General features: G+C 53.8%; 1 protein-coding gene across 1 annotated transcript in view; it reads left to right on the forward strand.

Annotated features, from left to right (window-relative positions):
* The window catches only part of KCNG2 (potassium voltage-gated channel modifier subfamily G member 2), a 72,218-nt gene that overhangs the window by 15,402 nt on the left and 28,856 nt on the right, over positions 1-27,960 (forward strand). Inside the window, exons 2-3 of the mRNA XM_073789898.1 lie at positions 13,365-13,583; positions 24,800-25,507. Of these exons, the coding sequence (XP_073645999.1) occupies positions 13,503-13,583; positions 24,800-25,507 (789 nt within the window). The 5' untranslated portion in view covers positions 13,365-13,502. The remainder of the gene's footprint in view (positions 1-13,364; positions 13,584-24,799; positions 25,508-27,960) is intronic.

A 27,960-nucleotide genomic window follows, 5' to 3' on the forward strand; every position in this document is an offset into this window, starting at 1 on the left:
GGAAAGGCCCAGTGCCGGGAGGGCTGCCAGGAAGCTGCTAGGATCAGGCTGTGGGCTCTTCCCTGACGGAAGGTTCTGGCGGGAGCGGCGCCCAGCCCCCTGCCCCCTCCTGGCTGCGGCTGCTCCGAGGGACCTGTTCGCTGCCTCTGCCGCACACCCCCAGGAAGACTTTGCCGCTGCTTGGCCGTCATCCCAGTCGTGAGTGCGAGGGGCAGTGCACCCCCATTTGTTCTCCCACCCCAGGTCCATCCGGGTCGCCCTACGGAGGTGCCGACGGAACCCGCTGGGTGGGACCCACAGGTGAGGCGCCCGGGTGGTGGAGTCCCCTCCCTCGGGGCTGCCCTGGGCCTGTTGGGCCGCGCCCTGCTTCCTCTTCATCCCCGTCCCCCCACCAGCTCTCCCGACCTCTTAGAACAAGTGTGCGTTGGTAAGGTAAGAAACTACTTGGGGGCTTCCCTTCCCTGGTGGCGCAGTGGTTACGAATCCGCCTGTCAATGCGGGGGACACGGGTTCGAGCCCTGGTCCGGGAAGATCCCACATGCCGCGGAGCAACTAAGCCCGTGCGCCACAACTACTGAGCCCACGTGCCACAGGTACTGAAGCCCGCACGCCTAGAGCCCGTGCTCCGCAGCAAGAGAAGCTACTGCAATGAGAAGCCTGCGCCCCACAACGAAGAGTAGCCCCCACTCGCCGTAACTAGAGAAAGTCCACGTGCAGCAATGAAGACCCAACGCAGCCAAAAATAAATAAATTTTAAATATATATATATATATTTTTTTTTTTTTTTAAAAAAGAAACTATTTGAACCGAAGAGAAAATGTTCTTGAAGCAAGTGGCACAACTGTTTATTTTGGGGCCTCTGTTAACAGCAAGCTGTATAAAAATTAAATGATACCAGTTCACCCCAAGTAGGTCGTCGTGTGCGGCAGCCCCTCCCCAGTCAACGGAGTTTCCTGCTGCGCTTCCACACAAGCCTCGCCTGATCTGGACGCCTCATTCAGAACTGGCCCGAGGGCCTGGGTACCCCTGGGCCACCGGAGAGCGGCTGCCCGTTGGCAGGACCTGCCTGCAGTCCCACAGGCAAACACGAGGGCTTTGTTGTCATCGTAGAAATGGTCACATCTGGGCTGCAGGAAGGTGATGGCACTGCCTGGAAGGAACAGCGATGGCCTCGCTGGTTCCCTACCCGGTGCCCGTATCACCGTCACTGCCACTCGCCGTCGCGGGTGGAGAAACGGACACAGGGTAGGCAGTCGACTTGCGAATGTCACATAGCTCTCGAGGAACAGGCCTCGACCCTCGGACCCCGGGCTGGAGGCAAGAGCCCTTAAGTCTTCCTTGGCTGGGTTTCCGGAACCGAGCGGCAGGTGTTGACCTTGATGGGAGGACAGCAGGTGTGACGCCTGCGGCCCAGCTTTGGGCGCAGACGGAGGGTGGAGACTCGGGGCCTCTGGCCTCTGTGGCTTCATCAGCTGAGCTCCTTTATTATTTATCCTGAATAATTTCAGAAGAACAAGGTGCTTGTGGTCTTGTCACTGATTAGTTATTCAGACTGTAGGCATCGTGGTGAAGGGGCTGACACGTTCATCTGTGGATAATCCCACAGGTTAAAGCTCAAGTATCTGGGCAGGTGCCCGACCCTGGCAATTCCCCAAGGGCCCCTGAGCACAGCCTCAGTGGGAGCAGGAGTGTGACCTGGGGAGGGGGACACAGCTGGGAGGGGAAGGAGGGGGTCTCGGGGTGCACGCCAAGGAGGACTGGAGCTGAACCTGTCAGCAGGCTGACCCATGCGGGAGACCCTGAGGCCTCCCAAAATAGCCTCCTCTGTACTGAGTCCAGGTCAGCCTCCAGCCCCGGTTCCCACCGCCTCCTGGGAGAAGTGGCACAGCTGCCAGCTGTGGTCCCACGGGGACACCCTCGCGCCCCTCAGACGCCGCAAGCTTGTGAGGCCCCAGGAGAGCAGCCGGGGGTTCCCCTAGGAAGGGGGTAGTTGTCAGTTTCTGGGAAGGCTGAGAGTCCCTGCTTGTGACCTCACAACACAAGACAGCGGGTTTTTCCAGGAATCTCGTGCGCATCACTGCGAACGTGAACTGTGCAGTCTGCCCCGGGTGTTCCGAAGCAGTCTTCTGAGAGGGACATTTTAGCTGAGGAAAAAGAATGGAAATAGGAAAGCGTGAGGAACCACCGGGTGTACCAAAAGGAAAGTACAGATGCCACGGCCAGGGTTCCTTAAACATGACCGAAGTTTCCTGTTTTGGCCGTCTAAACAGTGCTTTCTTCATGATCCCTGTAATCTGAAAATTAATCAGTGATAAGATCTAGGCAACTACATGGCTAATTGCAGTAAACGATACGTAACGTAAAATTTACCATTTTAACAATTTTTAAGTGTACAGTTCAGTGGCATTAGATGCATTTGAATTCTTGTGTAACCATCCCCATCTCCGTCTCCAGAACCTCCTCATTTTCCAGGTGACGCTGTCCCCGTGAAGCACTCACTCCTCCTCCCCTCCCCCAGCCCCCGCCCCCTCCTGCTTTCGGTCCCTGAATTTAACTCCTCAAGGGACCTCCTACAATGTTTGCCCTTTTGTGACTGGCTTCTCTCACTTAGCACGGTGTTCTCAAGGTTGGTCCACGCTGTAGCGGAATTTCTTTCCTTTTTATAACGTAACCATATAACATTCCCTGTGTCTATCACCACCCGCTGCTGACCCAGCCGTCGGCTGATGGACACCTGGGTTGCTTCCACCTTCGGCTGTTGTGAACCGCGCTGCTGTGAGCGTGGGCGCACAGTATCTGCTTGAGTCCCTGCGTTCAATTCTTCTGGGTAGATACACAGAACTGGCATTGTTGGATCATACAGTGACTCTATTTTTAATTTTTTTTTTTTTTTTTTGCATACAGATATCCAGTTTTCCCAACACCGTTTGTTGCAGAGATGGTCTTCCGCATTGAATGGTCTTGGCACCATTTAAGCACGTATTCGAGGGTTGATTTCAGGGTTCGCAATTCGTTCTGTTGGTCATAAACTGTCTTTGTGCCAGTGATGTACTGTTTTGTTGGCTACAGCTTTGTAGTAAGTTTTGAAATCAGGAAGGGTGAGGCCTCCACCTTTGTTCCTTTTCAAGATTGTCTTGTCTATTTCGGGGCCCTTGAGGTTCCACATGAACTTCAGGATGGCTCTCCTATTTCTGCAAAAAACGTCATTGGGATTTGACAGGGATTGCACTGAAGCTGCAGGTCGCTCTGGGTCGTGTAGATATCATAATCATATTAAGTCTTTCAGTCCATGAACACGGGATGTATTTCCAATTATTTGTGTCTTCTTTCATTCCCTTTAACAGCCTTTTGTAGTTCTCAGGGAACGGGCTTTTACCTCCTTGGTCGGGTGTATCCCTAAGTACCTTGTACATGGAAGTTTCTTTCATTTACAACGGCCAGGCCTGGATACAGCCCAGCTTGTAAAGCAGGGGCCACACCAGCAGCCCTTTCAGGCACTGTGCCCCCGCCCGCGCCCCCATCCCCGGCCCTCCCCACACACGCCCCACCTCCTGGGGCCCTGCGCCGAGCCTCCGCCCGCTGCTTCTGCCCGGAGGTCCTCTGGGCTTCCACTGAGGATGGAGCCCCGCTCCGCCTCTGGTCCAGCCGTGTCCCCGGTGAACCCTGTCCAGTGAGGTGGGACCACGACTGGGACACATCCTTACTGCTAGTGCCCTTTGCCTCCGAGGAACTGACTTGCCAGAGGAGAAAATGTAACCAGCACAGATGTTTCCCAGGAAGGGGTCTCCCATCACTGACTGACGCCTGGTCCCTTCAGGAGCCTCATGGCTGGCGCCCCATTGAAGGGGGGTGCACAGGGCCTCCACGTGGCAGGGGGCCTCCGCGTGGCAGGGGCCTCCGCGTGGCAGGGGCCTCCGCGTGGCAGGGGGCCCTCGTGACTGCAGGAGCAGGATGTCAGTTTTTACTTATTTTGACCCATTTTTATCTATAGCAGCTGTGGATAAAGGAGAAGGGGGAAAAAGTCTTCCCATTGCTGACAGGAAGCAGCATTTCTTCTAAAAATGTTGTTTTCTGAAGCCTGAAGTCACAGCGGGGGCTCCCCCTCAAAATCGCTTAAGGGCTGCGAAGGCGTCTCCTAAGGGGTCCTAATTACGGAGAATGTGGGCTGCTGCCAGAGCAGCTAAGTCATCACCTCTGGGGACGTGCGATGCTGACCCAGCCGGAACCTGCAGAGCCTCTGTGTCCCCAGACAGAACCTTGTCCTGGAGACTCCAGAGGGCTGGCGCGGTGCTCTGCGTGCCGCTTGCAGGGTGAGCCGCTCCCAGGGAGCAGAGGTGGGCGTCCAGCAGCCCGAGGTCTGGCCAGGCTTCTGGAATCGCCTGTGACTCTCGGTCCAGCCCCTCAGAGCCCAGGGCCCAGCCCGGTGCCTGGCGATATGGCACCTCAGTGACCGTGTGTCAAACAAGAAACTGAGGCATCTGCAAATACTCAAGAGATGAAAGAAGCAAAGTAAGAAGAGCAGAGAGCTCTGCCATGGCGGGGTGGGGGGGAGGTGAGACCCCCTTGACCCGAGCCCAGCGAGGGGCAGCGGCCGCGTGGGGAGGCCAGCGGATGAGGCCACATGCCCACAGGGCACTGGCTATGGGAGGAGCCGGCAGAGGGACGCTGGGCAGGACAACGCAGGCAGGACCCCGCGGGCCATGGCCGCCTGGGACGGCTCCGCCGCCGGCACCGCCTGGCTGTCCCGGGCACCTGCCCTGGGGCAGGACACTCGGCCTCACTGTCCTGGGAGCTTCCCTGGTGGCCGATCGGGTACAGCTGGGGCTCAGGCCGCAGCGTGTGAGCAGATGGGGAGGGCTCCTCCATGCTCACCCGAGGCCCCGTCACTCACGGCTGTGGGTCCGCACCGGGCGCCACGCTGAGCGCGCGGTCTACACGGCAGTGTGCAGCCGGCGCCTGCTGTCCGCTCTGGCTGGGCCGCGCCGGGGCCGTGTCGCCGGTCAGGGTGGCGAGTCAGCTCAGGCCACGGCTGGAGGCTCCGCACCGTGTAAAGCGTAGAGTTGGCTGTTTCGACCGTTTTACATTGTACTGTTGTGGCGTTAGCTACACTCACCGTGCTGTGTGACCATCACCACTATTTTCGGGATTTTTTCATCACCCCAGACAGACCCTGTGCCCATTAAGCAATAATTCCCTATTTCCCCTCTTCAGCCCCTGGTAACTTCTTTTTTTAAAAATTTATTTTTATTTTATTTATTTTTGGCTGCGTTGGGTCTTCGTTGCTGCGTGCAGGCTTTCTCTAGTTACGGTGCGCGGGCTTCTCATGGCGGTGGCTTCTCTTATTGCGGAGCACGGGCTCTAGGCCCACAGGCTTCAGTAGTTGTGGCTCGTGGGCTCTAGAGCGCAGGCTCAGTAGTTGTGGCGCACAGGCTTAGTTGCTCCGCAGAACGTGGGATCTTCCCGGACCAGGGCTCGAACCCGTGTCCCCTGCGTTGGCAGGCAGATTCTTAACCACTGTGCCACGAGGGAAACCCCATCCCCTGGTAACTTCTAGTCTACTTTCTGTCTATACAAATTTGCCTCTTCTAGCTGTTTCATACAATATTGGTCCTTTTGTGTCTGCCTTATTTCGCTTAGCACAACGATTTCAGGACTTATCCATGTTGTAGCAGGTGTCGGTACTTCATGTCTTCCTGTGGCTGAGAAATATCCCCTTGCGTGGGTGGACCGCATTGTTTATTTGTTCATCTGTTGAGGGTTGCTCCCAATTTGGCTATTGGGAATAATGCTGCTGCAGACATTGGCTGACATATAACTGTTGGAGTCCCTTCTTTTGATTATTTTGGTGTATACTTAGGAGTGGAATTGCCAGGTCATATGGTAATTCTGTGTTTACTTTTTTGAGAAACCATCAAACTGTTTTCCACCGAGGCTGCACCATTTTACATTCCCACCAGCGCTGTGTGGGCGTCCAGTTTCTCCACATTCCAGTCAGTGCTTGCCACTGTCTGTCTGTCTGACTAAAGTCATCCCCATAGAATCTCACTGTGGGTTTGGTTTGCATTTCCCCAGGGACTAAGGATGTGTGGCATCTTTTCTTGTGCTTTTTGGCTGTTTGCCTTCTTTGGAGAAATGTCTATTCAAGTGCTTTGCCCATTTTAAAACTGGGTTGTTTCTCTTTTTGTTGTTGAGTTGTAAGAACTCTTTATATATTCTCGATATTAAACCCTGATGAGGTATGTGATTTGCATATATTTTCTCCTGTTCTGTGGGTTGTCTTTTCACTCTGCTGATAGAGTCTTTCAATGCACCAAAGTCTAATTTTAATCAAGTCCAGTTGATCTATTTTTAGATTTTGCTGTGTATGCTTTTTGTGTCATATTTAAGCATTGCCAGATGTAAGATCGTGAAGATTTGATCCCATTCTTACTTCGTTTTTATAGTTTTAGCTCTTAAACTTAGATTACTGACCCATTTTGAGTGAAGTGTTACATGTGGTGTAAGGTAGGGGTTCAAGTTCATCCTTTTACACGTGACTGTCCAGTGTTCCCAGCACCATTTGTTAACAAGACTGTCCTTTCCACATTGAGTGGACCCGGCACCCGTGTCTAAATCAACTGACTGTGATCGTGAGGCTTTGTCTTGGGCTCTCGATGACGCCCACGTGCCAGGACCACCCTCTTAGTTACTGCAGTTTTGTGGTATGTTCTGAAATTGGAGCGTGAGTCCTCAACTTTGCTCTTCTTTCGTAAGATCGGCTGTTCGAGTCTCTGGTGTTTCGTGGGAATTTTGGACGGTTTCTGGTTTCTGCAGAAAGCGTCGGAGGCCACGCTGGAAGTGGGCTGAGTGTCTGGGGGTTTGGCCTTTGAGGAGATCCCAGCGCTGATACCTGGGGAGGGGGTGTGAAGGCTGAAGTGAAACTCATCAAGTTCAGACTCAAGGTGCTTTTCATTCCAGTGCCTCAGGGTTTAAACAGAAAAAATTAGTTTAAAAAAACCCTTCTTATTTGAACTATTTTAAACTTCCAGAACAGCTGAAAAATTAGCACAGAGTTCTCCTGTATCCCCACCGAGCTTCCCCTCATGTTAAGATCTTCTGCAAAAACACAGTGAAACCAGGGAATCAACGCTGGTCCTGCACGGGGACCGCGCTGAAGCCCGTTCCGGGGTCTCCCGTTCTCACTTGTGCTCCAGGACGCTCGGATCCCTCCCCACGTCTGGGTTGTGTTTCTCCTTCATCTCCTGAGTCTGCAATTCCAGTTTTTCTTTGCATATCGGTTGCTGACACTGCAGAAGGATGTTCTCAGCCTGAGAGTTTACCTACTCGGCACAGCCTTGTACGCCCGGCTCTTGTCTGTGGCCTCACAGCCATCAGTGCTGTTTCCCACGGCTTCTCGGGCGGGTTCTCTCTTCCTCCCCCCCCTACGGTGAGGCTCGTACTGTTTTCTCTCCCACCTGGCTGTTGGTCGTTGGTGGCAAAGGGAACGTGGAGCGTGTGGCTCTGGGAGCTCAGGGGAGGCCCCCGCCCTGTCCTCCCCACCCGCCCAGCCGGGGACCAGTCCCTGTGGTTTCTGCTTCTCCTTCCTAAATGTCTCCTGCACAGGCAGGCCCTGTGCGTGTTATATGCCTCTGCCTCACTAGACTGTGCGTCTCCAGATGTGCCCCTGAACACACGTCCCAGAAGTCATCACGCCCGGCTGCAGACATCTTCCTCGTTCTCTTTGCAGTGGCTGGTTGCTCACTGTGTGGACCGTGGTAGTTACTCGGTCACTCTCCTCTGCGTGGGCAGTTAGTTGGGGTGTTTCTGATAATTTTCAGAGGCACCGCGCCGAACTGGAGAGAGAATTTCTGGTGCATGAGGTCTTCACAGTGAGGCAGTCACTTCAGACTTGGATTGAAGACTTATTTCTGCAGAGAGTAGGCAGCACCCCCTCTCCTGAGGTGCACTGCTCCTTCCGTGAGGGGTTCGGGGTGCACAGGAGTCCCCTGCTGTCGGGACTCCCTGGAGAAGGTGCCAGCACAGCGGTGCCCCACAGCCTCGCAGGGGCTCACACGGAGGTCCAGTTACGTGCATCACACTCTGTTGCAGAAGGTGTGGGAATGATTACTTGTTTAATAAAATTGATTTGAAAAAGGAATTACCAATTAAGAATTGTCCTGACTAAAAAGTAAAAATTCAATTATCTAGAAACTTTGCTTTGTTCACTTCCTGCTCAGGGAGCTGAGATCTGATGTTTGGAGCCTGTGAGGAGGCCGCCTGCTCTTACTGGGATCACTGGGGGCCTCTGGTCTTTTATGGGATTGCAGTGGAAGCCTTGGGCCTCCTTCTGGGGACCAGCCTGGGGACCCTCACTTAAGGCCCCAGAGAGTCCAGGGGCCCTGGAGCTGGAGTTGGAGGGTCTGGGGGCTGGTCTGGGCCAGCCCTGTGCCCTCAAGCTGCAGCCCCTCCTCTCAGGTGCCAGGGATACTGGTCCACACAGGGACGCCCACCCCCACCCCCCCCGCGATCCCTGTGTGATGGGCAGAGAGCGGTAGCGGGTAGCAGCCGTGACCCACGAGAATTTCAAACCATCATCTTTCCATTCACTGCAGTTTCAGTAGCTCCGTCCTGTACAAACATCTGCTCTGGGGTCGGTGTCCAGGGCCAGGCTGGACCGCAGGCTCAGCCTCTTAGCTCAGGAAGCCCCCGGGGCCCAGCGAGAGCTCAGGCCCCCACCAGCGGGGCAGGGCCAGGGGGCTCGCTAGCTCAGGACAGCGGCTCTCAAACTCCGCGGTCTATTTTAGACCATTCAAGAGCTTTCATTATGTGGGTTTAGAAATTGATAGGGGTGGGGACAAACCCACTGGGGGCCCCTTGACACACTGAGGGTGCTCAGGATGGATTTGGGAAATGCTGCAGAGAGACAGAATGCCAGTGTGAACCCCTCCCTCGGGGCGATGTTTCCTCCAAATCACAGGCTGGAAACCAGGAATCCACGCGTAAGGAATGGGGCGACTCCCTTCCCCCCGCTGGTGCCGCAGCTCCGAGGCTGGGTGGAAGCCCCTCTCCTCTGGGCTCCAGAAGCAAAAGCACCTATGCAAATAGCTATTTCAGAGAAAACAATGGATGTAACAGACATCCGCATACAGATGTGCTAATTAGAATCCTCTCAGCTATACCCTGAAGCAGACTCAGCAGTTACCGTTGTCCTGGAACGCAAGATGCTCTTCCAGCCCGTAGGCTCACAGGCACAGGGAGACGCACTGAAGCCCATAAGGAGGTTCATGCTGAGCGTCCAGAGACCCTAACCCTGCTGAGGGTGAGGCCCAGGCGCCTCTGAAGTGATCGTTCGTCCTGTGAATCACGCAACAGAGCCCGGGGCCTGGGCGCGCCCAGAGGCCTGGGCCACGGGCAGGTGCTGCAGTGCACACACGGGTCAGCTGGGCTCCGGGCGGCTGACAGTGGTGCGCAGGTGGCCTGAGCCCTGATGACCCCTGGGCTTCTGCCCCAGCGGCTCCTCCACTCGGGGACAGCTCACTTACCACGTGCAAGGGCATAGCTCATGGTCGTCCAGGAGGGCGTCGGGCCTGTGGGGGCAGCGGGGCGAGCCGGGGAGCCCCGGGTGGGCCCAGAGAGGGGAGGCTTCCAGAGGGACACGCTGTTCATCCCCCGAGCGCTCTGTGGGGCCGGGGCAGGTGCGCACGGTGGAGACTCTCGCCCAGCAGGCAGGGCCGGAAGCGGCTAGCACTGGGGGCAGGGGTGTCCATCTGTGAATTGCTCTTCTGCTGATTAGAAAGAGCCCACAGGGGGCTGGAAGAGGGAATAATTGGGGAGGCGAGGCGGGATGAGGGCACAGGACACACACTGGCCTCCAGAAAGAATCCTCTCCCTGAAACAGGGAAGACGTGGTCAGGGGCCTTGCGTTTGAGCCTGGAGGTGACAGTTCTTACATTTATAGAGCGATACGCCGAGTGTCTGTCTAGGTCGCTGATGGGAGACCGAGAGGAGATAAGAAAAGAACAAGTTCTGAGAAGCTATTATGTTTCCATCTGTCTTGTCAAAGCCCTGCGCTCAGAGCATGTGCACACCTTGGAGACGCGAGTGAGAACGTTGATTGGGACGAAGTACAATGACCATCACGATGTCATTAAGCGGGTAATTGGAATGAACATTCCCCCGGGACCGTGGGGCCCCGTGACCACGGCAGACTTCAGAGGGTCCTCAGACCCCCAGACCGACCGTGTGCTTTAGGAGGCAGTGAACCGTGTTTCCCGGATTCTGTAAGAAGTCCGTGACCAACCAACGTCCAGACACGGCGCCCCGAAGGAGGGCCGACCTGTCGTTTCAGGGGTTGGAGAAGCACCGGCAGACGGCCTGGGAGACAGCAGCTCTGGAAGAGGGCTCCCTGGGATGAGCCCTGACGCGGGGAAACCAGCCAACGGTAAGAGGGTCCTGCGTGTGGCCCAGACGCCCCCGGGGAGAATGGGCTCATCGAATTAAAACCATCGCCTAAAGAGTCCCAACATGTGGACACCTGAAAACAGCGATTTCCTCAGAGGTTAATGCCCAAGAGGGAGGAGGACAGAGATTTGGGGAAAGAACCAGTGGCATGGACTGGCCACTCGGACGCCTGTCCCCACCGGACAGCTCCCCGGAGCCTGAGGCTGTGCTGGGGAGGAAGGAGGGAGACAGACACAGAGAGAGAAAGACAGAGACAGAGAAAGACAGAGACAGAGACAAAGACAAAGAGAGATGGCCACGAGGAGCTCTGAGTAGAGAAGAGTGGAGTGGTGGCAAAATGAAGAACTCGGGGCCCCCAGAGAGCCTGTGTCCACTGTCCCCTCCCATCCTTGTCCCCTGGGTGCCCCAGGCTCCAGCCGACCTCATTCTCCTCAGGGCTGCCTCACCCCAGGACACGGAGGCCACAGAGGAAACATCATTTCCTCCCAGGACCCGGACTGAAAGTTGGGCTGGTGGTCGGGGGTGCTAACCCCCCGGTGGAACTGTGTCTACCTGCCGCCAGGTGTCCCCCACCTGCCCAGGTCTCTCTCTTCTTCAGGCTTTGCTGCTACTGCCCCCCTCCATCTTCCCGCTCTCTTTTGTTTTTTTCCAAGAGGCTAGGCTTTCCATCTTTTCCACTCTTGTCTGGTACTTATGGACCTTGAGTCTGGAAGAGGCCTAGGGATCATCTCATCCAATCCTTTGATTCACCGACCGGACCCTGAGACCCTGAGAGATTTTAAGTAACTTTTGAGTAACTGGCCCCGGCACCTGGCTTCTGGCTCCGTCCCGGGTTTTCCCGCCTACATGCGGGAATCTCGCTGTGTGCAGCACCTGGCAGGCTTACGAGGCGTTCACACATTTACGTGTGTTGTTTTCAAAGAAACACAGTCTTGGCTTTGTCCCCGCATTGCAGCACATGCCGGCCCTGCGAGAGCTGGGCCGCTTCCGCCTCACCTGCTTGCCTGCCAGCTGGCGCCTCCCCGTCGGTGTGGCAGGCAGAGGCCCGACTTCCCTTAAAAACTGGCCGGGGAGGATGTTGTATAACTTTTCTTAGTGTTTCTCAAGCTTATAATGAATGGAGGCTCTCTCGCCACGTAACCTAAATCTCTCCTGCTGCCGTTGGATGTGACTGTTGTCCTTGGGAATTTCCGTTGTGATTCTAATTGCTTTTCTTTCGACACCTACGGTGTGAGTGATGTTTGCAAAGTGAGAAATTAGTAAGGACGAGTTTATAGAACAAAACCCAAATCTGTGGCCACAGTATCTTAAAAGAAACAAACTTTTGCAGAACTCCCCGCGGATGGGCAGGAGCCATTGGGAGCAGGTCAAAGTGTGCTGAAAAGTGAATGAACGATGGACAAGTCAATATGTGTAAAAGAGTCATTTGGCCCACGTGGTCAAGACCAGTGTGGTCGGTTCTGAGTGATGGTTCTGACTGAAACAGCACAAAGGCAGATCCACACAAGCAAAGCTGAGTCCTTGACCGGGGCCTCTGTGTCGGAGGGTGTCTGGGCTCTGTCCTAGCGCAGCTGGCAGACGCCAGGAAGGGAAAGGAAGGTGGGGTGACCCACAGCCGACGTAAGCTGCCAGCCCAGAAACGCCACCAGCAGCAGGAGCAGGGACCGGCGTCGGGCGTCGGTGGAGGGGGGAGGGGGACCTTGCAGGGCCGAGAGGCAGCGGGCTTGGCTACATAGCAGGGTTTGTATCTTTAAAAACCTTCATGCTAAGACATAAGATGTAAGACAGCCACGTCAGGGAGGGCAGCCCGCTTCACTCTACAGATTAGATGTTAATCTCATCCAAAAACGCCTCGGCGGAAACACCCAGAAAAGTGTTAGACCAAATATCTGGGCACCCGTGGCCCAGCCCAGCTGACACAGCATAACCATTATTAATGTTTCCTTCAATAAAAATGGAGGCGTACGTTGCTCTGCCTCCTGCTTTGTGAGGAGAAAAGTAATGTCATTAGAATCACGTTTAGTTGGTTTTGGCAGGGGGCTGCTTTTTCCTAGCTCCTTTTTAAAATTTATTTATTTTATTTTATTTTTGGCTGCGTTGGGTCTTCATTGCTGCACGCGGGCTTTCTCTGGTTACCGTGAGTGGGGGCTACTGTTCGTTGTGGCGTGCGGGCTTCTCACTGCAGTGGCTTCTCTTGTTGCAGAGCACGGGCTCTAGGCGCGCAGGCTTCAGTAGTTGTGGCTAGCGGGCTCAGTAGTTGTGGCGCACGGGCTTAGTTGCTCCGCGGCATGTGGGATCTTCCCCGACCAGGTCTCGAACCTGTGTCCGCTGCATTGGCAGGCGGATTCTCAACCACTGCGCCACCAGGGAAGCCCCTTTCCTAGCTCTTTCTAAGTGAAAAATTTCAAGCATAAAAAGAAGTTGAAAGAGTAGTACAGTGAAAACCTAGCCATCTGTGTGGAAGTATATATATATATATATATATATATATATATGTGTGTATATATATATATATATATGAAATGTGTGTATATATATGTGTGTGTGTCCATATATATATGAAATGTATGAACCATTTGGAAGTAGTTTACAGAAACCAAGACAATTATCCCTGAATAGTTAAGCATGCATCTACTAAAAATAAGGTCATTCTCTTCTGTAACCAAATTCCACTGTAACACCTAAGAAAGTTAACAACAATGAATATATCAGGTCCAAATTCAGATTTCCCCAGTTGTCCCAAAACTGTGTTTTGTAGGTTTTTTGGATAAAATCTAATCAAGGTTTATGTACTTCATTTGGTTATGTCTCTTGATCTCCTTTACCCCACATTCTAGAACATCCCTCCCACCTTTTATTTTCCCTGGTCATTGACTCTGAAGACCCCAGTTGTCTCTCCCTCTTCCCGTATCCTCCGGATGCAGGGACTTGGGTCTGGACACCTGTTGGAGCTCGTCCTTGCCCAGGGCAGAGCTGGACGGCTGCTGGAGATTCTGACTGCTGCACCTTCACCACAGCCCAGACCCTTGGCACCAAGTTCGGCTACGGGATTAGGGGTGGACATGGTTCGCACCCGTCGTGAAGCCCGCCCCCCTCTCGATGACGTGGTAGCCAGAACCGTGCGGATGTCTTGTTTTCCGACGGTGAGTTGATTTTTCTCTTTCTTCCTCTCTTTGTCACTGTGTATACTGTATGTACCATAGACTTGAGGGCTTTACTTACTCGTGTGTTAAGTCCAGTCACTATGTATTTAGGCTTTCAAAGGCTGCCTGAAGGAGCCCTTCTGTGCCACCCTCGACCTTTGACTCATGCCCTTTGACACTGGAGCTCTGCCTTGCTTTCTGGCACACGGTGTCTGATCTCACGTTGGGCCTGGCCTGCTCCCATCAGAAATGAGCCGCTTCTGGTGAGAAACGGTTCTTCAGTGGGAAGACGTGGTCCCAGGTGGTGAAGTGCGATTGCAGTAGAAAGAGAAAGCGTTTAGCTGTACGAGCCTATAAGCTATGCTGGGCGTGTTCATGTCCACGCTCTGAGCAGATCGGATATGTCTTTCCTATTTATTCAGTAGAACTATCTGAGCTTAATAAACACTTAGAGGTAAATTAACCCAGTCTAGGCTTATGATTTCAAATCCCCAAAAGGCAGAGGTTGAACAGAGGGGTTTGAGAGAACTGGCGCATTTCCGCCACCGGGTACCGGTACAAGGTGGGTGGCGGGTGTCACAGCTGTTGGAACCAAGGCCAGATGTTCCCTCAGAATTGGGTGGAATGTGGGTGAAGATTGCTATTAAAATTCCGAGTCATGCTGGGGAGACTAGAGCCGCTTTCAGTGACTGCTATTCTAAGAATAATTTTAGAAAAACTATTTGTTTAGAAATCAGAGTCAATGGGCACCTGAAACATCTGTTTACAAATTTATATTTACACACAGCTTCCAAAGAATGTGTAAGATACGGAGCAGCTAGAACATGAAGACACGCTAGATGCTCCAAGCATATCATTTAAGTAAACTGTAAAATTTTTAGAGGAGAAATTACATTGGTTTTATTTTACTGTAACTTGTTTCCAGAGCTGGCAGAATTTCTTGTAAATGACTCTATCATAAGTCACAAGATTAGCGAACATTTTATAGCTTGCTTTCAAAATCTTTGGGGACTTCCACTTCCGGGAAGATGGTGTAGACGTATTTTCCTGCTGAGCACCTAAGTCCCACACCTTATACAAGAATTAAGTCAGACTTCAATGTAAGTCAAATTAAGTCCGACTTAAATGTAAAATGCAAAACTATTAACTTTAGAAAAATAACAGTAGAAAATCTTTGGGATGTTGGATCATACACATCATTCTTGATACCAAAAGCACAGTGAGGAAAAAAAGAAATGTAAATTAGACTTTATCAAAAGTAAAAACTTTTGGGGCTTCCCTGGTGGCGCAGCGGTTGGGAGTCCACCTGCCGATGCAGGGGACACGGGTTCGTGCCCCGGTCCGGGAGGATCCCACATGCCGCGGAGCGGCTGGGCCCGTGAGCCACGGCCGCTGAGCCTGCGTGTCCGGAGCCTGTGCTCCGCAACGGAGAGGCCACAGCAGTGAGAGGCCCGCGTACCGCAAAAAAAAAAAAAAAAAAAAAAAAAAAGTAAAAGCTTTTGCTCCACTGGCTATTTAACCCAGAGAGGGGAAAAAACCTTTATGGAAATGTTTATAGCAGCTTTGCTCGTAACAGCCAAATCGTAGAAGGAACCCAACTGTCCTTCACCTCGTGGGCGGTTCAAGAGCTGTGAGCATCCACACCATGAGAGCTCGTGGCGTGAACTGTTGATACAGCAACAACCCGGTGAGTCTTCAGAGAATTACGCTGAGTGAAAGAGCCAATCCTCAAAGGTTACATAACAGCGCAGGTCCTTCTATACACCATTCTCGGGATGACGGGAGCACGGGGACAGAGAACAGACCAGTGGTGGCCGGGTTAGGTTTGGGGGTGGGGCTGGGAGGGCTAGAGGTGGGTTGCGGGGGCCGTGGTGGTGACGGATGCTGTGTCTGGACTGTGTCAGTGTCTGCACCCTGCGGTTCTGCGAGATGCTACCACTGGACAAATTGGGTAAAAGGATCTCTTCAAGCTCAAAATTGAAAGTGTAATTTAAGGAAAATCTTCAGGGCCATTATATGCAGCTCTGCTGTATATACCTCATGCTTTGTGAATAAGAGTTATCAGTTACCAAATGCCAACGTGTCTTACAGATTTGGAGATTATATGTGGTTCTCATAAATCATAACTGAGAAATAACCATCAGCCTTTCCGTCAGCAACATGGCTAAGAATTAGATCGATCTAATCAGCAAGTCTTGAGTTCTGTTCATATATACACTTTAGAAGCCTTTTGTAATTTGTGTAACTTTGACATATAGAATATAAATGCATTTCGAAACAAAATAGTTGAACACACTGGAGTTTAACAACTGGAAGGAAATGATAGGAATGATCCTAATAGTACGTATCTTTAAGGCTGAAGCTTCCTAAGAATCATGTTTCATTTAAAATTAGTTCTTTGCCTTTGGGGCTGTGTTTTTAACCCATAGATGATTTTTATCTTAATTCATATGATGTTTGTCTTGGTAGGACAATAAGAATTGAAAAACAAAAAATGCAGTGGCTCACGAAATATTAACCTCTGCTCTCTTTATGGTCAGGAGGTTAGATGCATTTTTATTTTAAACTAGCTCAGCCGCAGTCATCTGCTAGTTGGTTGGTTGGAGAAAAGCATTTCTTATTTAGATCACTTTTTCCATCCTGTCACATGGCCTGTTTCATGTGTTCGTTCCCGTGAACCTGTGTCAGCTCAGAGGTTAAGCATTTCAGCTGTAAAGCAAAGCAGTACCTGGAAGGAGAGACCAGCCGAGAGGCGGGAATGGTCTTTGTGGAAGGGCCGGGTCATGACCCCCTTTTCCCGCAAACCACCGGGCGGCTGAGGGTGAGAAGAGGTGAGGGAGGAGGTGGCGTGTGAACTGAACTTGTAAAGATTCCGAACCAGAACTGAGGCAGGGAACAGTCTATCAGAGCCTTTAATCACTGGATTAACTATCTGGCAACATTTACGGTGTGAAATAATGTTTTAGATCCTAAAGCCACTGGCTTTTCAGCTGAGATCAAACACCCACCTTTTGGACGCATCTGGGGGCCTCCTGTGCCCTCGGGGCGCCTGGTTCCCCCACCCTCCCCCCCGTGCCTCACCCTACCCCAGTCCCCACCCCCCAGCCCCCAGCCCACCCCATGCCCCACCCCCTACCCCAAACCACCCACCACCCCCACACCCCACCCCCTACCCCATCCCACCCCCCACCCCCACGCCCTAACCCCGAGTCTGCACTGAGGCCCGTCCGGGGACCGGGGGCTCAGGGGCTTCATGTCACCATGGCAAGAGCTGCCCCGGGGAGCACGAAGGCTCAAGCATCTGTGGCCTGTCCGGCAAAGAGACAGGTGCTGACAGCTGGGAGTCCACCAGCGTGTGCACAGGCCGGGGACGTGGGGGCCACAGGGGGGTGCGGGGTGCCCAACAGCATGGATCCCTCGTCCCAGGTACAGCCAGGGGTCTCATTTTAAAGGTCACCTTCTCCAAGTAAGAAGCTGTCTGTTTCGTACAAGGAAAGAAATCTCTCCTAGAGAATACTCTGCTGAAGAGGTTTTAGTCTGCTCCAGTTCGTGTTTTTAAGCCTAAATTGGTAAATTCAGCTACAGAATAAATATTTCCTCCACTGTGGGTTGACCTGGTATTTGAGAACCTCTTCCTAATCATGTGTGTTTTTCCCCCTTTTCATTTTCATTCACACACACCCCTCTGCCGCGCTCCCTTGCAGGCCCCCCAGGAGATGCATCCCTAACCGGCCCCCCTCCTGCCCGCAGCTCCAAGGGCCCAGGGACGGAATGCGGGTGTGCCAGCCGGGGCAGGACCCGACGGGCGCACAGCACGATGGGCAGACGCTCCCTCTCCTCTGGCCACGGCTGCCTTGGAGGCAGTGGACCAGGCCCCTGGCCCTTTCTGCGGTGACCGCTGAGTGTGTCCAGCCCCAGTTACAGTGTCACGGGGCGTTGAGCTGAGGGAGAGGCTGTGCCAGACACGGGGGCGTCTTTCCCCAGAGCAGCTACGAAGCCAAGTCCCACAGCACACATTCCTTTTGAGGATAAAGCCCCCAGGTCTCCCTGTAAAGCGCCAGGCGTGGAATCTCCTCGTCCTATTGCGCACTGAGCCTTTGCAGCTGGATGTCTTCCATCTTCACCACATTTTCGTCACTTGGTTTATTTTCACCTCTTCTCCTGGGATTCCTAGTAAACAGAATTGATCATTTTCCTTTCTCCTTTGCTTGCTTTATGTGTCCTTGTCTGTGATGTCTGTCTTCCATTGACCCCTTTTGGAGGGTTCCTGGGAGAGAATGCCTCCACCTGACCCAGCCTGACCTCAAGCTGACCCAACCTGACCTCAAGCTGACCTAACCCGACCTCAACCTGACCCAACCTGACCTCAACCTGACCTCAAGCTGACCTAACCGGACCTAACCTGACCTAACCTGATCTCAGCCTGACCCAACTTGACCTCAGCCTGACCTCACCCTAACCCCAACCTGATCTCACCCTAACCCCAACCTGATCTCACCCTGACCCTAACCTGACAGACTCTACTTTCAGTCTCATCTGTTCACCTCCGGAAACTGTCTTTCTTATTCAGATCCTCCTGGACTTTGTGATAATGTCTTTCTTCCTCTGGGGTTTTAATTCCTTCTTTGATGTCTGTGAAGATTTTTGATAATCCTATCATCTCAAGTTCCCAGGAGCCTGATCCTCTATTCCTGTGTCTGCTGGGGTTTGCTCGGGTGGGACTCTGCCCTGTGTATTTTATAATTTCGGTTTGTAAATTCATCTCAGTTGAGGCTTCATCAGCGGGAAGCTATGAGGCTTGAGTGGCGAGCCGTCCCTCTGGACCAGGGGTGCTGATGGCATTGGGCTGGGTCTGCCCTTGTTCTGGGGTGTCCTGCACGTGCGCTGTAGGGCTTCGTGGCACCCCTGGCTCCTTCCCACCAATGCCAGTCACACCCAATCACGACAACCAAAAATGTCCCGGGCCTTGCCAGGGGTCCCGGGGGCAGAGTCACCCCAGTTGATTATGTGTGTCTCCAGGATATTGCCAACCTGGGACCACCTTTCAAGGGGGATAATTTCCTAGCTTTGAGTTTCAGAGACAAAAGTTTCAACCTCAAATCCGCTGTGCAGGTGGGCTTTTTGACACATATTCTTGTAGAGCCAGGCAGAGAAATCTTGTAATCCTCCTATCCCATAGGCAGATTTTTTTCTAGTTTACCCTTTCACTAGGGTGTAAGGACAAACATCAGTGCTTCCTGTAGGATTAGTTCAAACCCTCCACCTCCTGTCATGATGGTTTACCAGTTTACTATCTATCAGAAATGAACACGTCCGAGAGACCCCACATCCTTGGCAATAAAGTGTGTCATCAAACCTTCCCACCTTACAACGTAGTAATTTGAGATGCTTATTTTTGCTATTAGAAATGAACTGGAGGGACTTCCCTGGTGGTCCAGGGGTCAAGAATCCACCTTCCAATGCAGGGGACGTGGGTTCGATCCCTGGTCGGGGAACTAAGATCCCACATGCCGTGGAGCAACTAAGCCCACGCGCCGCAACTACTGAGCCTGCGCTCCTCAACTAGAGGGAGAGAGAAAACCCATGAGCCACAACTAGAGAGCCCGCGCGCCACAACAAAGCCCTCTTGCCACAACGAAAGATCCTGCGTGCCGCAACTAACCCCCGAGGCAGCCAAATAAATTAATAAATTAAAAAAAAAAGAAATGAACTGGAGCATCTTTTCATATATTTAAAGTCTGTGTTTTCCCTTTACTGTAAACTCTGTGACAATCTGCCCATTTTTTCTATCGAGCTGTCCGTTTTTTTCTTAAAATCCACGGCACTTGAATGCCTCTTATGCCCCACACAGCGGATAGGGACGCACTTCAGGGCTCTCAGCAGAGAGAACGTGACTTAACGACACTTAGTTACATGTAAGTTACGTTTATGTTTGTACATGTATATTCCGGGGAAGAAAACCCTCTACAGGAAAGCTGTCGGGTCTGGCTGATTCCCCAGTTACTTTAACGATCGGTCACCCCTGCCTACAAAGAACTCGGGGCACACATTTGACGTGGCTACAAAGGGACTTGATTGACCTGTGGTACGGATTTGTCACTGGCTGCACGGGGACAGGAAGACGTGGAGGACCCCAGCCTAGCGCAGGCAAGGTGGGCTTTCCCACTCCATACTTGTCTCTGCCCCTCACGGTATTCCAGGCAGAAGCTGCCGTCAGCTCTGGTTCTGACAGTTACGGGAAAAGGACGTGAGGGCACGTGGCGCTTTCCCTCGGGCACACCTCGGCCTCAGCCCAGAAACTTGTGAGCCTGCCCTGGAGGCTCCATCCTCCCCGGTGGCCTCGCACGGCTCCAGAGAGTGGGGCGCCTCCCGTGAGGACCCCCGCCTGCCTCCTGGGCAGATGCTGAGTCCTCCTCCGAGCTGCCTGGGAAGGAGGTCGGCTGTGAGCCGCTGGCATCCTTGATGTGGAACTCGAGCCGCTGTCCCTGGGTCCTCGATGAGAAGCGGCAGTTGGGGGATCTCTGCAACAAGTTTCCGCGACCTAAACAACTGACTGCGTTTGAGGAAAGTAGGATCTTCCTCCTCAGCATTACCTCCTCAGATTTCCCCAACCTCCTGCGGGTAGGCGAGGCTGCAAAGCCCTCGGGGCAGCCTCTCCTCTGCGCAGGGCCAGCCTCGCAGTGTTGGAAGTGCCTGTCGTCCTCGCGCCCCCGGCTCCGCCCCCCACCCCCACCGCCATGAGCTCCAGCATCACGTGTCTAGCACCAGCCGATGTTACTGACATTTGCTGCATGAAACGCCGACCCCGAGGCGTCAGCAACACAGCTGAGCCCGGAGCGCCTTCGCCCTCAAATCCTGCAGTGACTGGGCGGGCACGCTGGCTCTCTCCCCACGGCCCCTTCTATTTGGTTTCCTCCCCCTCCCAAATCTCAGGGTCAGTGAGGCATCCGGGCTGCATGCCGAACACCCCTTGGGCGCCCCCCCGCTTTACGGTTCGTGAGTCGCCCTGGTGGTAGGTTTGCCTGGCAGTGGTTAGAGCAGCAAATCCTTAACAACAGCGAAAGGTCTTGATTTTGGCCGTTGAAGCAGTGGTTCTCGGGCTTTAGTGCACTACACCTGCTCATTGACATGCACAGAACCGGATGTCAATTTTTTTTTAATTGAAATGATAACGTCCATTTTAATGTGTACAATTCAGTGTTTCTAGTATTTTAACCCTCACCACTACCTAATGCCAGAGCATCCTCATGACCACAAAAAGAAACCCCGTCACCATTAGTCGGTCACTCCCCCACCCCAGCCCCCAGCCCCCGGCAACCACTAACCTACTACCTTCTGTCTCTGCAGATCTGCCTGCTCTGGACAGCTCCTTTCTGTCCGGCCTCTTCCACTTACACCATGTTTTCAACATCCATCCGTGCTGCGTCCTGTGTCCGCACTTCATTCCTTTTTGTGGTTGATGGTGTCCCGGTATGTAGATGGAGCACGTTTACTCATCCATTGGTCAGCTGACGGACAGTTGCGTTGTTCCCACATTTTGGCTGCTGTGAATATTCGCGTACACGTTTTTGCGTGAACCTAGGCTTTCATTTCTCTTGGAGTAACATTGCTGGATCCCATGGTACGTCTATGTTTAACTTTTTGAGGAACTTCCCAGCTGTTCTCCACAGCAGCTGCACTATTTCACATTCCCGCCAGCAGCGGACGGGGGTCCTGAGTTCTCCACGCCCTTGCCGACACTCCTTTTTCCATTTGTTTGGTCGCAGCCAAGCTAATGGACGTAAAGTGGTACCAAGTCATTTTGATTGGCGTTTTCCTGATGACCGATCACACTGAGCATCTTTTCAAGTGTCTATTAGCCATTTTTGTATCTTTTCTGGAGAAGTCCTTCAAATCCTTTGCCCACGTTTTAGTTGGGTTGTCTTTTTGTTTTTGAGTTGTAGGAGCTCTTTATATATTCTGGACACTAGACCCTTATCAGATATATGATTTGTACATTTTTTCTCATCCCATGAGCTATCATTTCATTTTCTTGATAAGGTCCTTTAATGCACAGAAGAGTTTAAGTATGACAAAGCCCAGTTTATTTATTTTTCTTTTGTTGCTTATGCTTCTGTTGTATTTCAGAAACCATTGCCTACTCCAAGGCCATGAAGATTTACTCCTGTGTTCTTCTAATCAGATTCTTCCGCTCCCCAGGGTTTGTTGTAATTGCTGTTGTTTGTTTGACTTTTCTGGACGAATTAGGCAAAGTCTGTATGTTTTTGTCTTGTGTGGCCACTGATATCTCTGTCCCATTAGCTTAATGGTCAGCAAGTGACTGGACAGAGATTCTCACATGCCTGGAACAAAAACAAAAACAAACCAGTCTTTGCCGACGGGCCCTGTGTGTCAGGGCACCCTCAACACCCAGCAGGCCTGTCCCTTGCCTCCCCCTTTCGCCTCCTGCTTGTGCAGAGCTGCAGGTCCGCTGGGGGCGGGGCGGGGGGAGAGTGTAGGGCCTTCTCAGGTCTCTCCTGAGCGCGCACATGGCCCCAGGCGCGTGAGCAGCATTCTAGATTTCCAGCAGTGTGTTGGAGCATTTCCAAAGCGTCTCACTCCCCAGCCTCTTCTCCCAAGCTTTCTGGTTAGTCTATTTTTTGCCCCAACAATAATATTCATCCATTGCCTCAGCAAACATTTTCGTGTAAGTGATTTCCACAAACTGCCCGGGTGGCCACTTCAGCCCTGGGAGAGTCCCGAGTGAGGGGAGGTACAGGCAAGCCTTCTGACGGGCCTTTCGCGGGAGCCACCAGAAGGGTCCAAATAGTTATGGTTCCTCCTGAATCGGGTCCACTCTCCTCTTCCAGTACCAGTCCTGGTACCAGGAACGCAGGCTGTCATCTTCAAGGCGAATGCTGAACTGGGAAGCAGGTTAAATAAAATGCTAAGAGCTCACTTTTCTTCTTTGCGGTACGCGGGCCTCTCGCTGTTGTGGCCTCTCCCGCTGCGGATCACAGGCTCTGGACGCGCAGGCTCAGCGGCCATGGCTCACGGGCCCAGCCGCTCCGTGGCATGTGGGATCCTCCTGGACCAGGGCACGAACCCGCGTCCCCCGCATCAGCAGGCGGACTCTCAACCACTGCGCCACCAGGGAAGCCCTCAGCTGTTTTTACTCAAGTGTTCCCCTGGCTGCTGCTACCCTTTGGTTACTGTCCAGAGTTCCAAAAAAAGTTGATTCTGATGGTTTTTGCCGGTTTTCTCATTGCTTTAATGGGGGGGATATTCGGGGGTCCTTACTGTGCAGTTTTCCAGTCCCTCAGAATTTTAAGTGTAGAGCCAGGAATATACTTTTTTTTGCAGGTTCTTTTGATAATTTTGGTGCTGTTGGCCCTCAGTCTACACTTTGAGATCCAAACTGGAACTGTCCCTCCCCTGCAGATTACTGCCTAGCCAATGTCTAAGATATACTCCCTGGTAAATGGGACCTTTGGAGTTTATGTCCCCGGATTGGTATTTGCCTGTTTTCTCTGCTCTGTCACTGTTGCCACAGTGCAGAGAAGTGCGTGGTGCCCCGTTGTGTTAACACGTCAAGGGGGGCCATCCTGAGCAGGATTTGGAGGAACAGAACCGCCCTCCAGAGGCGTGGAAAAGAACCCACAGGAGCCTCTGCAAAGGACACAGTCATCAGTGTTACTTATGGACCCTTTTTGATGTGGTTCCTGAGTCAGGGACCCTGTTTCCAAACAGATACATAGACGTTAAGGGGTGACCCAGCTCTGGGCAGAGGAAGGAATGCCAGGTGCAATTGTGGGTAAATACGCCACAAAACTTTAAATGTCCACATTCAGGGCAAAAATGATTTTGTCCCAGTAACATATTTCGCGACGCGTCCTTTTAACAAGTGCCGAGTAAACCAACACATTTAGGAATTCTGGCTGCGGTCTCTGCACAAGCTACGATGAGATACTCGTTAAGAAGAATATGATCTCTTTTGTGAGTTTCTTGAACCCTGGTCAAAGAATAAAACAAGTAATCATTCCTGTAAGAAACTCACCTGGAATCTTCCCTCTGCCCAAGCATTCTTAAGAAGGCATCCGACAACGAATGCCAAAGTGTACATGCCCACCAACTAGTGTGGGTGACCCACGTTCAAAATATTGTAAAGGGGACCCGGGCTAGCAATCCCCACACTACAGAGATAGTTCCCTCCCTTATGTTTGGAGCTGTGAGCTTCATTAAGCTTTGAGGCCACAGATCCCTTGAGAAGCTGAGGATCCTCTATTAGAAACACGTGTACACAGGCAAGTTTGCATCTAATTTTAGGAGGCTCAGAGACCCCTGAAGGATTCCCATGAACCTCTGGCTTAGAGAATCAAGGCAACCGAAGCACCGTGAGTTTCTCTGCATCAGCGCCTCCCAAACCCAGCTGTGCAGCAGAATTATCTGGAAGCTTTTAAAAAGCAAGACAAACCTGTTTTTATTAGGGACGTTTGTAAACGTACGTAAAAGCAGAGAGAAAGTATAATGGCCCCAGTGTTCCCATCACCGGGCTCCAGCAGCAGGTGAAGCGTTTTGTCTGCACACCACCTTGAGAAAGATGTGCTTAACGAAGACCCAGCCCTCATTGCACGTGAATACCTCACTGTGGGCCCCTAAGGGGCCGAAACGCCCTGTTTTTCACGAGTGCAGTACTCGTCTCATGCCTTCAAGGCGGCTTTAAAACCATAGGTAGTGCTGGGATTTTCTTATTTACTCTTACGTGTTTCTTTATAGTTGGTTCCCTCTAATCCGAATCCGAACAACGTCCACAGGCTGCTCCGGCAGCCTGGCTGACGCTTCTGAAGGATCAATACATCCGTAGCAGCCCCCTCCCCCGGCCCCACTTGTTAACCAGCCGGAAACCCCCCAGGTCTGGCCTTGCCATCATCTCCTGAGGCAGCATCTCCAGGGCGGCCCGCCCTCCTCCCTCGTGCTGCCCCGCGTTGGCCGCGTCCCTAGTCTCCAGGCAAGAAATTAAGGCGGGTCCCTTGTAAGCGAGGCCTGCTGGAAAGCTGAGGGGCGGGCTCCTGGGACCACCTGCAGGCGTCAGGGATGCAGCAGAGAAGAACCGAGCGGCTGGGCCGATGGAGCCCTTGGTTTGGTTCGCTCCCCAAGCCCCAAGGTCATGCGTGGGCGGGGGTGTCCCAGAGCTCCCGGCCGGTCTACGGCCTAACGCGCGCTCCCTTCCTTCGCAGGCCCAGCCTCCGGACCCTGGTGTGGCGCATGGGGCCATGGCCCTGCTCCCCGGGCCCGCGGAGCCCCCGGGCCCCGAGCCCCCGGTTGGCAGCGGCAGCGGCAGCGGCGGCGTTGGCGGGGCCCGCGCCCGGCACGTCATCATCAACGTGGGCGGCTGCAGGGTGCGCCTGGCCTGGGCCGCGCTGGCCCGCTGTCCCCTGGCGCGCCTCGAGCGCCTCCGCGCCTGCCGCGGCCACGACGAGCTGCTGCGCGTGTGCGACGACTACGACGTGAGCCGCGACGAGTTCTTCTTCGACCGCAGTCCGTGCGCCTTCCGCGCCATCGTGGCGCTGCTGCGCGCCGGGAAGCTGCGGCTGCTGCGCGGCGCGTGCGCCCTGGCCTTCCGCGACGAGCTGGCCTACTGGGGCATCGACGAGGCGCGCCTGGAGCGCTGCTGCCTGCGCCGCCTGCGCCGCCGCGAGGAGGAGGCCGCTGAGGCGCGCGCGGGGCCGGCGGAGCGCGGGGGCCCCGGCAGCCCGGCCTGCGCCCCTGGGTCCGGCGGCGGGCGGCTGGCGCGCGGCCGGCGGCGCCTGCGCGACGTGCTGGACGACCCGCGCTCGGGCCCGGCCGGCAAGCTCTTCGCCTGCGTGTCCGTGGCCTTCGTGGCCGTCACGGCGGTCGGCCTCTGCCTCAGCACCATGCCCGACATCCGCGCCGAGGAGGAGAGGGTGAGCGCGGGGCCGGGATGACGGGGCCGGGCAGGGCTGGGGGCGGCTGGGCCGGAACTGGGGAGGGGCGGCGGCAGCTGGGCCGTGGGGCGCCCGCTGGGTGGTGGTCTTAGGCACCGCGACCCCGTTGGTCGCTGAAACTGCAGGCCCTGGGCCTCCCTGCACCCGCCCAGGGCAGGTTTGCTGGGAGTGAGCCCCCGGCGCGGCTGCCCCATCAGGCCGCCCACTGCGCTGCCAGCAGAGGCTCCAAATTCCAGCCGATTTCAAGAACTCGGCGAGGCTGCCGGGCCGGCGGGCCTTCTCGCTGAACCGCTCTGACGGCCAGGCCTTGAGGCTTGGACAGCTTGGAGTTAAAACACACGGTCTAGACAGCGCTGTGCTCTAAACTCAAGTCCCGTCGTCCTGGACCACAGGGACAGGACCTCTGAATTCTTCCAGGCGCCCAGCTCTGGCACACCCAGGGCCGGCTTTGTGGAGGTGCTGGGGCTCGTTTCTGAGCAGACAGTAGACTTCCTGCCCCCTCTGTTGTCCCGTGAGGCAGCGGGCAGAAGTGTCGTCCTGGGATCAGGATGTCACCCAGAGCTCAGCAGCGTTTGTGCGATGTGCACACTGCGGAATGTCTCGGAAACACTCGGGGAAGGCCTGAGTGGGTGTCGTCCGGGTCGGGCTTAGACGAGAGGAGGTGCTGCAGTATTTGAAGGATGTGGCTTCGTGTTGCCCTCAAAGCATTGCCTGTGTTTTCTCACGGGGTGGCAGGGGCGTCCTGCCTTAACCTCCCCAGCTCCAGCTTCCAGGGGTGGCAGAGGCTCGGACTTGAACCCCACAGCCCCAGGCAGAGCAGGGCAGAGCTCATGTCAGCCTCTCAGTGAGAGCCCCTCCGCAGTCCGGGGTAGAGCCCGAGCTCCCTGCCGTCAGCTCATTATTCAGAGACACGGAGCTCTGTTCTCCTGGAACATTAGCTGTGAGCCGTCTTGACCACGAGCCTGGTGATCCTGACTGCAGATTAGATTTAAATGTAAATTTTAGGAAATTGGTTTGGCTTCTCCTTCATCGTGTGGGTGTCTGACTCCTGAGCTGTCATTTCCAGTTGTCTTAACCAGGCCCCAGCTGGGGATTCTGCTTGGAAAGACACTTGACGTGTTTGGACTTCCTCAGTAGCAGTAACTCCATACAGTCCGAGGAGGGAAATCACTTACACAGGGATCAGGGAACAGAAGTTAGGGCTGTGCCAACCGATGACAGCGTCACCAGAGGTTGAGCTGACCCTGAGAATCCTCTAGGCGTCATCTGGTCCCCACGTCACCTGCCATTCACGTCCGTCACCCACCTCTTCCCCATTTCCAGAAACACTGCTTCACACCACCCAGGTGCTGTCTCACCACATCAGTCGTCAGATTAGGAAGTCAGGACCCCAGTGTTGGTGAGCACGTGGTGAGCGTGGCCGTGTGCTCGTGAGGGGTGCTTACGAAGCCCTGGCCCGCACACAGTAGGAGCTGTCACTGCCACAGGAAGGAGGAAGTTTTATGTTTCATCAGCTGTGTGTGTGGTAAAACCCCATACAATTCACCGTCTCAGCCATTTTCATGTGCAGTTCAGTGGCGTTAAGTACATCCACAGTGCTGTGCACCCATCACCACCCTCTGTCCCCAGAAATCTTTCATCTTCCCAAACTGAAGCTTTGTCCCCATTAAACACTAACTCCCCAGCCCCTGGAACCCAGCCTGTACCTTCTGCCTCTGTGAATGCAGCTCCTTCAGGGGCTCATTTAAGTGGAATCCCACAGGCAGCATCTTTCTGTGACTGTCTTGTTTCACTGAGCACAGTGTCCTCTGGGTTCACCCGTGATGCAGCAGGTGTCAGACCCCTTCCTGTTTAGGGGCTGAGTACCTCTCCCACATATGTATCGCCTCACCTTGTTCATCCGTCATCCACCCGTGGACACTTGGGTCGCTTCCTCCCTTTGCTGTTGGGAATAACGCTGCTGTGGACGCGGCACAAACATCTGGTGAGTCCCTGCCCTCGGTTCTTTGGGGTTTATCCCAGGAGTGCACTAGCTGGATTCTGTGTTTACTTTTGCGGGGAGCCTCCCTGCTGTCCCCTGCAGCTGCACCCTTGATGGTCCGACCACGGAAGTTTCCAGGCACGAGGCATCAGGGATGGAGGGCATGGAATCCTTCATTATTTTCTTGTTTGTTGGGGTTTTTCCAGTAGAAATTTTTATTTTATTTTATTTACTTATTTATTGGCTGTATTGGGTCTTTGTTGCTACACATGGACTTTCTGTAGTTGCCGCGAGCGGGGGCTACTCTTCATTGCGGTGCGCAGGCTTCTCATTGTGGTGGCTTCTCTTGTAGTGCAGCACGGGCTCTAGAGCGCAGGCTCAGTAGTTGTGGCGCACGGGCTTAGTTGCTCCGCGGCATGTGGGATCTTCCCGGACCAGGGATCGAACCTGT

Source organism: Tursiops truncatus, chromosome 13, assembly GCF_011762595.2.
Source record: "Tursiops truncatus isolate mTurTru1 chromosome 13, mTurTru1.mat.Y, whole genome shotgun sequence".
Lineage (NCBI taxonomy): Eukaryota > Metazoa > Chordata > Mammalia > Artiodactyla > Delphinidae > Tursiops > Tursiops truncatus.